The 17,050-nt window shown below is 43.8% G+C and overlaps 1 protein-coding gene across 5 annotated transcripts in view; it reads left to right on the top strand.

The window, feature by feature from the left end:
* The window catches only part of LOC111960641 (fibroblast growth factor 12), a 103,425-nt gene that overhangs the window by 68,330 nt on the left and 18,045 nt on the right, over positions 1–17,050 (top strand). For all 5 annotated transcript variants that reach the window (XM_023982745.2, XM_023982744.2, XM_023982742.2 and 2 more), the window contains one exon: positions 15,679–15,782. In XM_023982745.2, coding sequence (XP_023838513.1) covers positions 15,679–15,782 — 104 coding nt within the window. The remainder of the gene's footprint in view (positions 1–15,678; positions 15,783–17,050) is intronic.

Consider the following 17,050-nt stretch of genomic DNA (forward strand, 5'->3'; position numbering starts at 1 on the left):
AAAGTTGATGTCCAGAGCAAAGGGTTGGCCCTGTAAGTTACTTTTATCCAAAGCGATTTACAGTCATACAGTACGTGCATACATTTTTGTATGGTGTGTGGTCCAAGCTATCGAATCCACAATCCTGGCATTGCAAGCGCCGGGCTCTACCAACTGAGCCACAGAGGACCACACATCCAACCTGTCTCAATAGATATGAAGAGTATTAAGTAAGTAGTTAACCTGTGTGCTTGGTTGACTCACACACAACTTTTTACCCTATCTATGTCAGAGTGTGTGTGTTAGTGCTGCAGCACACACTGTATTGCAGGGGCGAGATTACCTACTGTACCTGGCAGTCGTGTAACAGTAGAGAAGAGTGGGCGGCGGCAGCCACAGTTCCCACAGTAACTCAACTCGCAACTCTGCTGAACAAAAAACTATTCGGCGAAGAAAAGTCAAACTTCCTCCCCTTTCTCCTCTGCTATACCAGGGGGGGAGAAGAAGAAGAAGGCCTCATTGTATCAGAAGGAAAAGATCACAGCATATGAGTCTCCAGAGCTTTAGGGGAAGGAGAATAGAAGAAGAAACAGCTGGCAAGATGTTGGGCTTATTTCTTTCACATCTCCTACTCATTTTGAAGAGATAGATGGAATAGAGAAGTCAGAAGGATGTGATGTAAACTCAATGAGCTCTATGAGATGGAGAGAGGAAGAAAGGGGAGGAGGAAAGAGAAGAGAGGAAAGCTGATAAGAGGGGAAGAGAGGAAAAGATGGGGGGGAACGAGAATAGAGGATGTAAAAAGGGCTGATAAGAGGAGGAGGATAGAAGAGAAGAGAGGAAAGGAGAGGTTGGAGCTGGTCCAAAAACTCTTGTTTCCCGGCCCAAAATGACAGGCAGCCGCCTGCCCAGTTGTGCTTTTTCAGAGTGAATGTATGGTGGGTGTACAGTACAATATGTGTTTTCGTGTAGAGAGAGAGGATTAATGCCTGGTGAGCTGTGTAGCCGGAGGGCTCCTTCTTCACACAGGAGCTCAGTTGCACCCACTCACGATGCTGGAGTATTTTTGCATCCCCTCCTTACCCCGTTGGATTTGTGTCCTCGCGGATTATATCACCTATCCCTCTCCGTTAAAAAACAACAACTTTTATCTGCCTAGCCCACATCAGCGCATCCGATAGGCTTAGCGTTGTTACGTGATCCATGAACGATCGTCCCAGCTCTGCTTTGTGAGGATTGGCATTGTGGAGCTCCATAAGGTTGGCGTTAACATGAGGTTTATGGGCTGCCGAAATTAAAGTGCTTTTTTTCTGGGCTTTGGCTCAGAATCCAGGAAGCAGTGGTGAGAAATGCTGCCAGGTCTTAGGAGGGTTTTAAGGATATGATGTTAAAGGGACAATATGGGATTGGTACATACATTTTTGGACCTATAATAAATTATTTGATACATAGCCATTGATTCTTAAAAAATATAATTGATAAATGCTTCATGAGCGTAGTTCAACTGTCACCTTAAATATAAGCTTTCTTAAATCCATTTTTTGTAAACAATGTAATTGTAAACAAACACTGTATAGCCTAAAAACATTGTTAGGGCATGTACTCGATCCATAGCGCAGCGCTGTGGACAGCTGACAATTTATATTTTTAAAGGTAATTTCCAATTGAACTGACATGTACAGCATTTCCCGTGACTGCAGTCACCACGATAGCGAGAACATTGCCTTTTACATTTTTCCAAATCCCAGATTGCACCTTCAAGTTATGAGCATATTAGGATAAATGAGGTAGGAGCTGAGGGTGATGCAAGGAGAACAGTTAATGCAGGGATCACTGTCCTGTGTGGCTAAGTTGGTAGAGCATAGTACTTGCAATGTCAGGATACTGTGTTCGATTTCTGCTGGGGTCACCCATACAAAAATGTATGCATTTTTATTTATTTTATTTCACCTTTTTTTTAACCAGGTAGGCTAGTTGAGATCAAGTTCTCATTTACAACTGCGACCTGGCCAAGATAAAGCAAAGCAGTGCGACACAAACAACCACACAGATTTACACATGGAATAAACAAACATATAGTCAATAATACAATAGAAAAAGTCTATATATAGTGTGTGCAAATGAGGTAGGATAAGGGGGGTAAGGCAATAAATAGGCCATAGTGGTGAAATAATATAATAAAAAATAATAAAAAATAAAAAATAATTACAATATAGCAATTAAACACTGGAGTGGTAGATGTGCAGAAGATGAATGTGCAAGTAGAGATACTGGTGTGCAAAGGAGCAAAATAAATAACAGTATGGGGATGAGGTAGTTGGATGGGCTATGTACGGGTGCAGTGATCTGTGAGCTGCTCTGACAGCTGGTGCTTGAAGTTAGTGAGGGAGATATGTCTCCAGCTTCAGTGATTTTGGCAGTTCGTTCCAGTCATTGGCTGCAGAGAACTGGAAGGAAAGGCGGCCAAAGTATGAATTGGCTTTGGGGGTGACCAGTGAAATATACCTGCTGGAGCGCGTGCTACGAGTGGGTGCTGCTTTGGTGACCAGTGAGCTGAGATAAGGCGGGGCTTTACCTAGCAAAGACTTATAGATGACCTGGAGCCAGTGGAGCCAGTGGGTTTGGCGACGAATATTAAGCGAGGGCCAGCCAACGAGAGCATACACGTCGCAGTGGTGGGTAGTATATGGGGATTTGGTGACAAAATTGATGGCACTGTGATAGACTGCATCCAATTTGCTGAATAGAGTGTTGGAGGCGATTTTGTAAATGACATCGCCGAAGTCAAGGATCGGTAGGATAGTCAGTTTTACGAGGGTATGTTTGGCAGCATGAGTGAAGGATGATTTGTTGCGAAATAGGAAGCAGATTCTAGATTTAATTTTGGATTGGAGATGCTTAATGTGAGTCTGGAAGGAGAGTTTACAGTCTAACCAGACATCTAGGTATTTATAGTTGTCTACATATTTTAAGTCAGAACCGTCCAGAGTAGTGATGCTGGATGGGCGGGCAGGTGTGGGCAGCGATCGGTTGAAGAGCATGCATTTAGTTTTACTTGCATTTAAGAGCAGTTGGAGGGCCACGGAAGGAGAGTTGTATGGCAATGAAGCTCGTCTGGAGGTTAGTTAACACAGTGTCCAAAGAAGTACCAGAGTATACAGAATGGTGTCGTCTGCGTAGAGGGGGATCAGAGAATCACCAGCAGCAAGAGCGACATCATTTGATGTATACAGAGAAGAGAGTCGCGCCCGAGATTGAACCCTCTGGCACCCCATAGAGACTTGCAGAGGTCCGGGACAACAGGCCCTCCCGATTTTACACACTGAACTCTGTCTGAGAAGTAGTTGGTGAACCAGGCGAGGCAGTCATTAGAGGAAACCAAAGGCTGTTGAGTCTGCCGATAAGAATGTGGTGATTGACAGTCGAAAGCCCTGGCCAGGTCGATGAATAGAGCTGCACAGTATTGTCTCTTATCGATGGCGGTTATCATATCGTTTAGGACCTTGAGCGTGGCTGAGGTGCACCCATGACCAGCTCAGAACCCAGATTGCATAGCGGACAAGKTACGGTGGGATTCAAAATGGTCGGTGATCTGTTTGTTAACTTGGCTTTCGAAGACCTTAGAAAAGCAGGGTAGGATAGATATAGGTCTGTAGCAGTTTGGGTCTAGAGTGTATCCCCTTTGAAGAGGGGGATGACCGCGGCAGCTTTCCAATCTTTGGAGATCTCAGATGATACAAAAGGGAGGTTGAACAGGCTAGTAATAGGGGTTGCAACAGAACTTTTTTTTCAGAACATCAGCTGTCTGGTTTTGGGTGAAGGAGAAATAGGGGAGGCTTCGGCAAGTTGCTGTGGGGGGTGCAGGGCTGTTGACCGGGGTAGGGGTAGCCAGGTGGAAAGCATGGCCAGCCGTAGAAAAATGCTTATTGATATTCTCAATTATCGTGGATTTATCGGTGGTGACAGTGTTTCCTAGCCTCAGTGCAGTGGGCAGCTGGGAGGAGGTGCTCTTATTCTCCATAGACTTTAGTGTCCCAGAACTTTTTGGAGTTTGTGCTACAGGATGCACATTTCTGTTTGAAAAAGCTAGTCTTTCCTWTCCTAACTGCCTGTGTATATTGGTTCCTAACTTCCCTGAAAAGTTGCATATCGCGGGGGATATTCGATGCTAATGCAGTACGCCACAGGATGTTTTTGTGCTGGTCAAGGGCAGTCAGGTCTGGAGTGTACCAAGGGCTATATCTGTTCCTGTTTCAATTTTTTTTTAATGGGGGCATGCTTATTTAACCTCTCTAGGGGGTGTGGGACGATAGCGTCCCACCTGGCCAACATCCGGTAAAATTGCAGAGCGCCAAATTCAAATTAAATTACTATAAATATTTAACTTTCATGAAATCACCAGTGTAATACATCAAAATAAAGCTTAACTTGTTGTTAATCCAGCCGCCGTGTCAGATTTCAAAAAGGCTTTACGGCGAAAGCAAACCATGCGATTATCTGAGGACAGCGCTCAGCACACAAAACATTACATACAGTTACCAGCCAAGTAGATTAGTCACGAAAGTCAAAAATAGCAATAACATTTATCACTTACCTTTGATGATTGTATTATGGTTGCACTCACAAGACTCCCAGTTACACGATAAATGTTCGTTATGTTCGATAAAGTCCCTCTTTATATCCAAAAACCTCAATTTTGTTGGCGCGTTTTGTTCAGTAATCCAATGGCTCAAATGCGGTCACAACAGGCAGACGAAAATTCCAAATAGTATCCGTAAAGTTCGTAGAAACATGTCAAACAATGTTTATAATGAATCCTCAGGGTGTTTTTAGCCTAAATAATCGATAATATTTCAACCGGGCAATAGCGTCGTCAATATAAAAGAAAAACAAGAAAGGCGTGCTCTCGGTCGTGCGCGGGAAACAGCTCTGGGGACATCCCGGGTTCCACTCACTCAATGTGGTCATTCTCCCTCATTTATTTGAATAAAAGCCTGAAACAATGTCTAAAGACTGTTCACAACTAGTGGAAGCCATAGGGAACGGAATCTGGGTCCTATCCCTTTAAATGGTGGATAGGCTTTCATTGAAAAACAGCCATTTCAAAATAATGGCACTTCCTGGATGGATTTTCCTCATGTTTTCGCCTGCCATTTCAGTTCTGTTATACTCACAGACATTATTTGAACAGTTTTCGAAACTTTGGAGTGTTTTCTATCCAAATCTATTTGGATTTGGGGTTGTACCTGGTAGGTTCATTGATAATTTGTGTGAGATTAAGGGCATAAAGCTTAGATTGTAGGATGGCCGGGGTGTTAAGCATGTCCCAGTTTAGGTCACCTAACAGCACGAGCTCTGAAGATAGATGGGGGGCAATCAATTCACATATGGTGTCCAGGGCACAGCTGGGGGCAGAAGGTGGTCTATAGCAAGCGGCAACGGTGAGAGACTTGTTTCTGGAAAGGTGGATTTTTAAAAGTAGTTGCTCAAATTGTTTGGGCACAGACTGGGATAGTAAGACAGTGCAGTACTGTAAATTGCAGTAAAGTGCATGCACTACTGTAAATAGCCTTGGCTAAAATAATTGCTAAATGACATATATGTCCCCTGGGATGTGATCAGTAAGACGGAAAATGTTATAAAAACCCAAATTAGTTTGGGTAGTCCTCTCTCATTGCAAAACATTGTCTCTGAACACGACCCCGATAGCAATCCCAGCAACACTGTCTCATCTCCGCAGTCTCTGAATACAAATCAAATCCAATTCATTTATAAAGCCCTTCTTACATCAGCTGATATCTCAAAGTGCTGTACAGAAACCCAGCCTAAAACCCCAAACAGCAAGCAATGCAGGTGTAGAAGCACGGTGGCTAGGAAAAACTCCCTAGAAAGGCCAGAACCTAGGAAGAAACCTAGAGAGGAACCAGGCTATGAGGGGTGGCCAGTCCTCTTCTGGCTGTGCCGGGTGGAGATTATAACAGAACATGGCCAAGCTGTTCAAATGTTCATAGATGACCAGCAGGGTCAAATATTAATAATCACAGTGGTTGTCGAGGGTGCAACAGGTCAGCACCTCAGGAGTAAATGTCAGTTKGCTTTTCATAGCCGATCATTCAGAGAATCTCTACCGTTCCTGCTGTCTCTAGAGAGTTGAAAACAGCAGGTCTGGGACAGGTAGCACGTCCGGTGAACAGGTCAGGGTTCCATAGCCGCAGGCAGAACAGTTGAAACTGGAGCAGCAGCACGGCCAGCAACTATACCACCAACATCAATTTTGTGCCTTTTGAGAAGTGTAACTTGGTCCAAAAATGTTAACATTATGTCATAAAGGGCACGTGTTTCCCCAAAGAGGTTAAATAAATAAAAATACCATAGTATAGATGGGTTGGCTGACGACGTCACAAAAATGTATGCATGTGCATCGATCGGGTGCTTTGTTGTGATTCTGAACGGTCAGATAACTGTAACAATGACAAGAAGCTGCCATATGAGGAATCGTAGGTGGCTTGTTTCAGCAAGTTTTATCTTGTTTTTGATACCACGTCTTGTTTTTTATTTTTTTACTTGATTTCTTGTCAATGCTAATATGGCTACATTTCATTGCTAGCTAGCTAACCAACAACTGTAACAATGTATTTGAAAGACAAGAAGTGCTCTTTGTTGAAATGTATTAAAAGTTTTCAATAAACATTTGGAGACTAAATATAGTTTACATGTTGTCAACAATCTAAGACAACCATGTCTGTTTTGCCCCATAGTTGCGCACACATCAGTTTTGTTGCTAAAACAACCAACCCGTCTATAGAGAGCAATAGTAATGGCCTCTTTTTGTAGGCACTAACAGAGGCAAACTCTGCCATGGCTCGTTGGCCAAAGCCTATGGGGAAATGTTTTTTTTTCTTCTCTTATACATCTTGTTCTATAAGATAATCAGCTAACATAACTTTTTGTGTCTTTTGAAGCATTTACAGTTCATTCAGAAAGTATTCAGACACCTTCATTTTCCCACATTTTATTACATTACAGCCTAATTCTAAGATAGATTAAATCGTTTTTTTCATGATCAATCTCTACACAATACCCCATAATGACAAAGCAAAAACTGGTTTTTAGTCATTATTGCAAATGTATTAAAAATAAAAACCTGAAGTATCATATTTACATAAGTATTCAGACCCTTTACTCAGTACTTTATTGAAATTACAGGCTCGAGTCTTCTTGGGTATGACTCCACAAGCTTTACATACCGCCCCAACAGATCCACAGATGATGCAATCTCTGTACACCTGTGTGAGAATGCTATTCATTGACTACAGCTCAGCGTTCAACACAAGAATATTGTCCTTAAAGGAAAATGAGGAAAAAGAAGATCTTTCTAGCTATGTGGTCAAAATTATATCAGAGGAGCTTGGCGTGGACATATCACCAGAGGATCTGGACGATGCCATTGGATCGGTGTGAAACAGAAGAACACCAAATACTCTTACATGGTAATCTTCAAGCTGTGGAACTATCAGACCAACGTCAACCATTCTATAAGGCCACGGGGGGGGGGGGGGGAGGAAATCAAAATCCACTGCCAATCCATTCGATTCGTCCAGGACCTGTCTGCTAGGCTGAGAAAAAAACGCAAGCAATATATTCCGATCAGACAGTCACGGGAGGAAAAATGTATCAAGTACCAACTCTGCTTCCCGGCAGTTCTGTGGGTATGGAAGGGAACACAAAGATGGAATTCACAAGCGCAGACGGAGCCCTAAACAGGCTGCAAGAAACTTTTCCAGTTGAATGAGAGCCCACTGCCCTGAGGAGAGGAAGATGAGAGAAAAAGTGATAAGGACACTAGGCAACATACAGTGACGTCTAAGACCAGCTTATCATAAGTTGGGACAATATTCTTTCCCCCTCCCCCCCAATACAATGAACTCTACTGTCCACAAGTAATTGTTATTCTCTAGGAAGTAATGATAGAAGCTACATGGACACTGAAAAGGCAATATAAAATAGGAAACATAGCGCGGATGTTAATTATTGCTCTATGCATGTGTGTGTGGCGTTGTGAGGGTGTGAGTGCGTGTATGTGTTTGTGAAAATGAATTGGAGTGTGAAGGCGTATGAACATGCGTTGGATGGCGAGATAGAATGGGTGGGTGGTTGCATAAGGTATATGTTGTATGTGAATGAAGGAGAATCGATATATGGATGGGTGTAAATGTGTCCGAGAAGAAGGGAAGGTGGGAAAAGACGGGAGGTTGGGGATAAACTTTGCCTGGGTGGGTCCAGGGAGGGCAGGGATGGGAGGTGGTGATAAGCTTGGCTCTGGCGAGCAAGGGTGGGTAAGGATGGGAGGTGTGGACAAGGTGTGGGTAAAGGGGCAAGAAAACTGAGAGGGGGAGGTGGAGAGGAAAGGGTTGGCCTGGGAGAGGGAGAAGGAAGGATTTAACTGTACTATAATTGTATTTATTTTGTGATTTGCAAACCTGTAAAACGAATGCGTTTTGGACAGATCAGAAGAGGATGTCGAGTCATTATTATTCCTTGTTTGTCATTATACACTGCTCAAAAAAATAAAGGGAACACTTAAACAACACAATGTAACTCCAAGTCAATCACACTTCTATGAAATCAAACTGTCCACTTAGGAAGCAACACTGATTGACAATAATTTTCACATGCTGTTGAGCAAATGGAATAGACAAAAGGTGGAAATTATAGGCAATTAGCAAGACACCCCAAAAAGGAGTGATTCTGCAGGTGGTGACCACAGACCCACTTCTCAGTTCCTATGCTTCCTGGCTGATGTTTTGGTCACTTTTGAATGCTGGCGGTGCTCTCACTCTAGTGGTAGCATGAGACGGAGTCCTACAACCCACACAAGTGGCCTCAGGTAGTGCAGTTCATCCAGGATGGCACATCAATGCGAGCTGTGGCAAAAAGGTTTGCTGTGTCTGTCAGCGTAGTGTCCAGAGCATGGAGGCGCTACCAGGAGACAGGCCAGTACATCAGGAGACATGGAGGAGGCCGTAGGAGGGAAACAACCCAGCAGCAGGACCGGCTACCTCCGCCTTTGTGCCAGGAGGTGCACTGCCAGAGCCTGCAAAATGACCTCGCAGGCACAATGTGCATGTGTCAGCATATGGTCTCACAAGGGGTCTGAGGATCTCATCTCGTACTAATGGCTAGTCAGGCTACTCTGGCGAGCACATGGAGGGCTGTGCGGCCCCACAAAGAAATGCCAACCTCACCCCATGACTGACCCACCGCCACAACCGTCCATAGCTGGAGGATGTTGCAGGCAGAAGAACGTTCTCCACGGCGTCTTCCAGACTCTATTCACGTCTGTCCATGTGCTCATGTGCTCAGTGTGAACCTGCTTTCATCTGTGAAGAGCACAGGGCGCCAGTGGCGAATTGTGCCAATCTTGGTTGTTCTCTGGCAAATGCCAAACTCCTGCAAGGTGCTGGGCCTGTAAGCACAACCCCACCTGTGGACGTCGGGCCCTCATACCACCCTGCATGGAGTCTGTTTCTGACCGTTTGAGCAGACACATGCACATTTGTGGCCTGCTGGAGGTCATTTTGCAGGGCTCTGGCAGTGCACCTCCTGGCACAAAGGCGGAGGTAGCGGTCCTGCTGCTGGGTTGTTCCCTCCTACGCCTCCCTCTGTCTCCTGATGTACTGGCCTGTCTCCTGGTAGCGCCTCCATGCTCTGGACACTACGCTGACAGACACAGCAAACCTTTTTGCCACAGCTCGCATTGATGTGCCATCCTGGATGAACTGCACTACCTGAGCCACTTGTGTGGGTTGTAGACTCCGTCTCATGCTACCACTAGAGTGAGAGCACCGCCAGCATTCAAAGTGACCAAAACATCAGCCAGGAAGCATAGGAACTGAGAAGTGGTCTGTGGTCACCACCTGCAGAATCACTCCTTTTTTGGGGGTGTCTTGCTAATTGCCTATAATTTCCACTTTTTTGTCTATTCCATTTGCACAACAGCATGTGAAATTTATTGTCAATCAGTGTTGCTTCCTAAGTGGACAGTTTGATTTCATAGAAGTGTGATTGACTTGGAGTTACATTGTGTTGTTTAGTGTTCCCTTTATTTTTTTGAGCAGTGTAGTTAAGATTTAATGGTGGTTATTGGAGAGATTGGAGGGGGGCTCTATCTGAGGGATTGGGACGGGGTGACTGGGAGGGCATCAGACACTTCTCTGAAGTATGTGTGGAGCTTCCATTCATCCACATTCAGGCTCTTGGTGAACCCACATACCCAAGTAGACTCCCACCAGCCACTTTCATTTAATTTACAAGGTAATACAAATCCCTGCTGCAGTATGTGCAAACCTGGTCAAGAACTACAGGAAACGTATGATCTCTGTAATTGCAACTAAAGGTTTCTGTACCAAATTATTAAGTTCTGCTTTTCTGATGTATCAAATACTTATGTCATGCAATAAAATGCAAATTAATTACTTAAAAATCATACAATGTGATTTTCTGGATTTTTGTTTTAGATTCCGTCTCTCACAGTTGAAGTGTACCTATGATAAAAATTAAGACCTCTACATGCTTTGTAAGTAGAAACACTGCCTATTTGCAGGTTATCAAATACTTGTTCTCCCACTGTACAGTATATATATATTTTTTTCTCCAAAATGCACTCAACAATTTACTGGGTCAAAAATTAATGATGAAGTGATATCAGATTTTCCTTCAGTATCATGCTTAATTACACCGACAGAAAATACACTTAGTGAAAGAATATGGAAAATATAACAAAGTGCATCTTCAAGACCTGAAATGTATTAAATACAGTACAGTACCAGTCAAAAGTTTGGACACACCTACTCATTCCAGGGTTTTTCTTTATTTTTTACTTTTTCTACATTGTAGACTAATAGTGAGACATCAAACTATGAAATAAACACATATGGAATCATGTACAGTCGTGGCCAAAAGTGTCATGTTCTGACCTTAGTTCCTTTGTTTTGTCTTTGTTTTTAGTATGGTCAGGGCGTGAGTTGGGTGGGTTTGTCTATGTTCGTTTTTTCTATGATTTTCTATTTCTGTGTTTGGCCTGATATGGTTCTCAATCAGAGGCAGGTGTTAGTCATTGTCTCTGATTGGAACCATATTTAGGTAGCCTGTTTTCTGTTGGGTTTTGTGGGGTGTTATTTTCAGTCTTTGTGTGTCTGCACCAGATAGAATGTTTCGGTTGTTTCTTTGTTGTTTTGTTATTCAGTGTTAAGTTTTGATTATTATTAATATCATGAACACTTCACGCTGCACCTTGGTCCTCACCTTCTTCCACCGACGACAGCTGTTACAAAAAGTTTTGAGAATGACACAAATATAATTTTCACAAAGTCTGCTGCCTCAGTGTCTTTAGATATTTTTGTCAGATGTACTATGGAATACTGAAGTATAATTACAAGCATTTCATAAGTGTTAATGGCTTTTATTGACAATTACATGAAGTTGATGCAAAGAGTCAATATTTGCAGTGTTGACCCTCTCTTTTTCAAGACCTCTGCAATCCGCCCTGCATGCTGTCAATTAACTTCTGGGCCACATCCTGACTGATGGCATCCCATTCTTGCATAATCAATGCTTGGAGTTTGTCAGAATTTGTGTTTTTTTTGTGTTGTCCACCTGCCTCTTGAGGATCTCAATGGGATTAAGGTCTGGGGAGTTTCCTCGGCCATGGACCCAAATATCGATGTTTTGTTCCCCGAGCCACTTAGTTTATCACTTTCGCTTATGGAAAGGTGCTCCATCATGCTGGAAAAAGCATTGTTCGTCACGAAACTGTTCCTGGTTTGTTGGGAGAAGTTGCTCTCGGAGGATGTGTTGGTACCATTCTTTTATTCATGGCTGTGTCTTAAGGCAAATTGTGAGTGAGCCCACTCCTTGGCTGAAAAGCATCCCCACACATGAATGGTCTCAGGATGCTTTACTGTTGGCATGACACAGGACTGATGGTAGCGCTCACTCTGTCTTTCTCCGGACAAGCTTTTTTTCTGGATGCCCCAAACAATCAGAAAGGGGATTCATCAGAGAAAATGACTTTACCCCGTCCTCAGCAGTCCAATCCCTGTACCTTTAGCAGAATAACAGTTTGTCCTGATGTTTTTCCTGGAGAGAAGTGGCTTTCTTTGCTGCCCTTCTTGACACCAGGCCATCCTCCAAAAGTCTTCGCCTCACTGTGCGTGCAGATGCACTCACACTTTGCTGCTATTCCTGAGCAAGCTCTGTACTGGTGGTGCCCCGATCGCAGCTGAATCAACTTTAGGAGACGGTCCTGGCGCTTGCTGGACTTTCTGGGCTCCCTGAACCTTCTTCACAACAATTGAACTGCTCTCCTTGAAATTCTTGATGATCCGATAAATGGTTGATTTAGTGCAATCTTACTGGCAGCAATATCCTTCCGCTGTGAAGCCCTTTTTGTGCAAAGCAATGATGACGGCACGTGTTTCCTTGCAGGTTGACAGAGGAAGATCAAAAAGAGGGTGGTGCTTGGAATCATTGAGCTTCCAGTCTGTTATTCGAACTCAATCAGCATGACAGAGTGCTCTCCAGCCTTGTCCTCGTCAACACTCACACCTGTGTTAACGAGAGAATCACTGACATGTCAGCTGGTCCTTTTGTGGCAGGGCTGAAATGCAGTGGAAATGTTTTTGGGGGATTCCGTTCATTTGCATGGCAAAGAGGGACTTTGCAATTAATTGCAATTCATCTGATCACTCTTCATAACATTCTGGAGTGTATGCAAATTGCCATCATACAAACTGAGGCAGCAGACTTTGTGAATATTAATATTTGTGTCATTCTCAAAACTTTTGGCCACGACTGTAGTAACTAAAAAAGTGTTTAACAAATCAAAATATATTTTATATTTGAGATTCTTCAAAATGGCCACCCTTTGCCTTGATGACAGCTTTGCACACTCTTGCCATTCTCTCAACCAGCTTCACAAGGTAGTCACCTGGAATGCATTTCAATTAACAGGTGTGCCTTGTTAATTTGTGGAATGTGTTTCCTTCTTAATGCGTTTGAGCCAATCAGTTGTGCTGTGACAAGGTAGGGGTGGTATACAGAAGATAGCCCTATTTGGTAAAAGACCAAGTCCATGTTATGGCAAGAACAGCTCACATAAGCAAAGCGACACGACAGTCCATCATTACATTAAGACATGAAAGTCAGTCAATCCGGAACATTTCAAGAACTTTTAAAGTTTCTTCAGGCGTAGTCGCAAAAACCATCATGCCCTATGATGAAACTGGCTTTCATGAGGACCGCCACAGGAAAGGAATACCCAGAGKTACCTCTGCTGCAGAGGATAAGTTCACTAGAGTTACCAACCTCAGAAATTGCAGCCCAAATAAATGCTTCAGAGTTCAAGTAACAGACACATCTCAACCACCATCAACAAAACACCAAATGATTGAATTTCTCGTGGACGAATGGTGTCTTCAAACACTTGTAGAATCCTTGCCAAGGTGCATTGAAGGTGTTCTGGTTTGTGGTGGCCCTACTATTAAGACACTTTATATTGGTGTTTCCTTTATTTTGGCAGTTAAAGTAGCTTGTCTAACTACATTTAACTTGATTGATAGCCTGAAATGGCTTGGTAGCTAGTTATGAGATCTAGCTGGCAAGCTAAAGCCATCTTCATAACATCGCTAGGTGGCTAGTATTACAGAGAAACAATAAAACGTTCTCATTTATTTGTTCATCAAGAAGGAATCAATAAGCTACATAGCTTGATCAAATTCCTTTACAAACATACCTCCTGCGAGTCGTGCCCATCACTGGCAGCTAAAACTCTTCCACTGGCCTATGGGCATGACGCCTCTGAACAGAGTACACAAATACTTACACAGCCATTTCTGACATGTTTTCTCAGTCTCTTTATCCCACACGCATACTCTCACACTTATTCCACTCCCTCATGCATTTGTTTTGATCCACGATCCACCCCCATCGTGCTCAGACATACACGCACGCACACACACACACACACCATTTTTGGGCTCTTGCTTCGCTTCTCTCCTGGCCTCTGTTGTGCATTACTTTTTTTCTGCCTCCAAAGAGAATTTCAAATCAAATCAAATTGTCTTAGTCACATGCGCCAAATACAACAGGAGTAGACCTTACAGTGAAATGCTTACTTACGTGCCCCTAGCCAACAGTGCAGTTTCAAATAATACGGATAAGAGTAAGAGATAAAAGTAACAAGTTATTAAAGCAGCAGTAAAAAATAACAATATATACAGGGGGGTGCCGATACAGAGTCAATGTGCGGGGGCACCGGTTAGTTGAGGTAGTATGTACATGTAGGTAGAGTTAATTAAAGTGACTATGCGTAGATGACAACAGAGAGTGGCATTGGTGGGGAGGGGGGCAATGCAAATAGTCTGGGTAGCCATTTGACTAGATGTTCAGGAGTCTTATGGCTTGGGGTTAGAAGCTGTTTAGAAGCCTCTTGGATCTAGACTTGGCGCTACGGTACCGCTTGCCATGTGGTAGTGGAGAGAACAGTCTATAACTTGGGTGGCTGGAGTCTTTGACAATTTTTAGGGCCTTCCTCTGACACCGCCTGGTATAGAGGTCCTGGTTGGCAGGAAGCTTGGCCCCAGTGATTTACTGGGCCGTTCGCACTACACTCTGTAGTGCCTTGCGGTCGGAGGCCGAGCAGTTACCATATCAGGCAGTGATGCAACCAGTCAGGATGCTCCCGATGGTGCAGCTGTTGAACCTTTTGAGGATCTGAGGACCCATGCCAAATCTTTTCAGTCTCCAGAGGGGGAATAGGTTTTGTCGTGCACGCTCTCGACTGTCATGGTGTGCTTGGACCATGTTAGTTTGTTGGTGATGTGGACAGCAAGGAACTAGAAGCACTCAACCTGCTCCACTGCAGCCCCGTCGATGAGAATGTGGGCGTGCTCGGTCCTCTTTTTCCTGTGGTCCACAATAATCTCCTTTGTCTTGATCACATTGAGGGGGAGGCACCACACAGCCAGGTCTCTGACCTCCCGCCTATAGGCTGTCTCGTTGTTGTCGGTGATCAGGCCTACCACTGTTRTGTCATTGGCAAATTTAATATTGGTGTTGGATTCGTGCCTGGCCGTGCAGTCATGAGTGAACAGGGAGTACAGGAGGGGGCTGAGCACGCACCCCTGAGGGGCCCCTGTGTTGAGGATCAGCGTGGAAGATGTGTTGTTACCTACCCTTGGTTGTGGGCCAACCAAGGAGCCTGTCGATTTTCACTGAGTGAAATTGAATGGCACATTCCCTCCTACACCTGGGGCTCTTATCTGATTTGCTTATTATCTTTTCCCTTATTCATCCAAAGATCCACCTTAGATCACTTTTCTTCCATGTCCTACCTTATTCACTACAATGACCCCCAGATAACACTGAACCTGGTTTCCATTCAGTCAACACCCTTCCCGAAATTCAAAAGTCACACAGTGCTCTGATGTTGCTGTACCGTATGAGCACTCGGGTATTTAAATGGGTAGATGGTTAGGAATACACTGTGACCTTTATTATACCTTCCATTCAAGTGAGTGTTTTTTCCTCCCGATCCCTGTCTATCTTTCTCTCTCCCATTATATCTCCGCCCGTCTTCCTCTTTTCCTCTCTCCCWCTCACTCTCTCTCTCTCCATGTCTCTCTCTCCCTCCCCCCTCAGCTCTGTTTAACCTCATCCCGGTGGGGCTGCGGGTGGTGGCCATCCAGGGGGTGAAGGCCGGCCTCTACGCAGCCATGAATGGAGAGGGCTTCCTCTACACCTCAGTAAGTCCTGCCTCTTCTACTACACCTGACAGACTGAGTGTGTGTGTTTTTTTGTTTGTGTGTGTGATTGATTATATTCTAGATATATTAAAACTCGTTCTACAGTTTAGAAAAACTTTATTAACAGGTACTTTTGTTGTACTGGATATTACTGATTTAGTACTGTGGACCAAATCAGTGTAGATTCGCTGTAGGTCTGCATTTGAACACTGTTTGACTGTGTTCCAAATGGCACCCTATTCCCTACATAGTGCAGTACTTTTGACCAGGGACCATAGGGCTCAAAATTGTGCATTACATAGAGAATAGGGTGCTATTTGGGATGCACAGATGCAAGTTTAAGATTTGTATGAAAGATACTAATAATTCACAGCGAACAGCATCTGCTGTAAAGACTTCGCATTGTGTAGAAACCAGGGTCTGGCCCCGAGGCATCTCTCCATGGTACCTTCCAGTCAGGCACACAGACACTAATCACGCTATGGAATGCGGTCTTTATCACCAATCCATCGTAAATCCATTGTCAGTGTTTAATCTCCCAGAGGCCCACTTTCAGTTCACACAGACACAATAGAGTTATAAAAACCCTATATTCTATTACATAAAACAACAATTTGATGCAATAACAATATTATAACAGTCTTGTAATTTCTGTTCTGACATTCCCCCACTTTGAGAGTGCTCTCAACTTAAAAGAACATTACAAGATTTAAAAACATTAATTCACATGTAGAAAATGCGTACATTCTTCATCAACCAAGAAGCATAAAAGCAATAACTCATTGCATGGATACCTCCACATGACCGGCTGCTATAGCACTGGCTCAGCCTCCTCCCAAGAAACTTAGCACTGTCTCCCATTTAAACCTCCAACACATTGTCACGTTCCTGACCTGTTTTCTCTTGTTTTGTATGTGTTTATTGGTCAGGGCGTGAGTTTTGGGTGGGCAGTCTATGTTTTCTGTWTCTATGTTGGTTTTGGGTTGCCTGGTATGGCTCTCAATCAGAGGCWGGTGTTTGACGTTTCCTCTGATTGAGAGTCATATTAAGGTAGGTTGTTCTCACTGTTTGTTTGTGGGTGGTTGTCTCCTGTGTCTGTATGTATGTTCGTGCCACACGGGACTGTAGCGTTTGTTTGTAGTCGTGTACCTGTTCATGCGTTCTTCACGTTTTATGTAAGTTCGTGTCCAGGTCTGTCTTCATCGTTTTGTTGTTTTGTAAAATTATCAAGTGTTCTTCGTGTGTTTAGTTTCGTCTTGTTAATAAAT

This window comes from Salvelinus sp. IW2-2015, linkage group LG4p, assembly GCF_002910315.2.
Source record: "Salvelinus sp. IW2-2015 linkage group LG4p, ASM291031v2, whole genome shotgun sequence".
Classification (NCBI taxonomy): Eukaryota; Metazoa; Chordata; class Actinopteri; order Salmoniformes; family Salmonidae; genus Salvelinus; species Salvelinus sp. IW2-2015.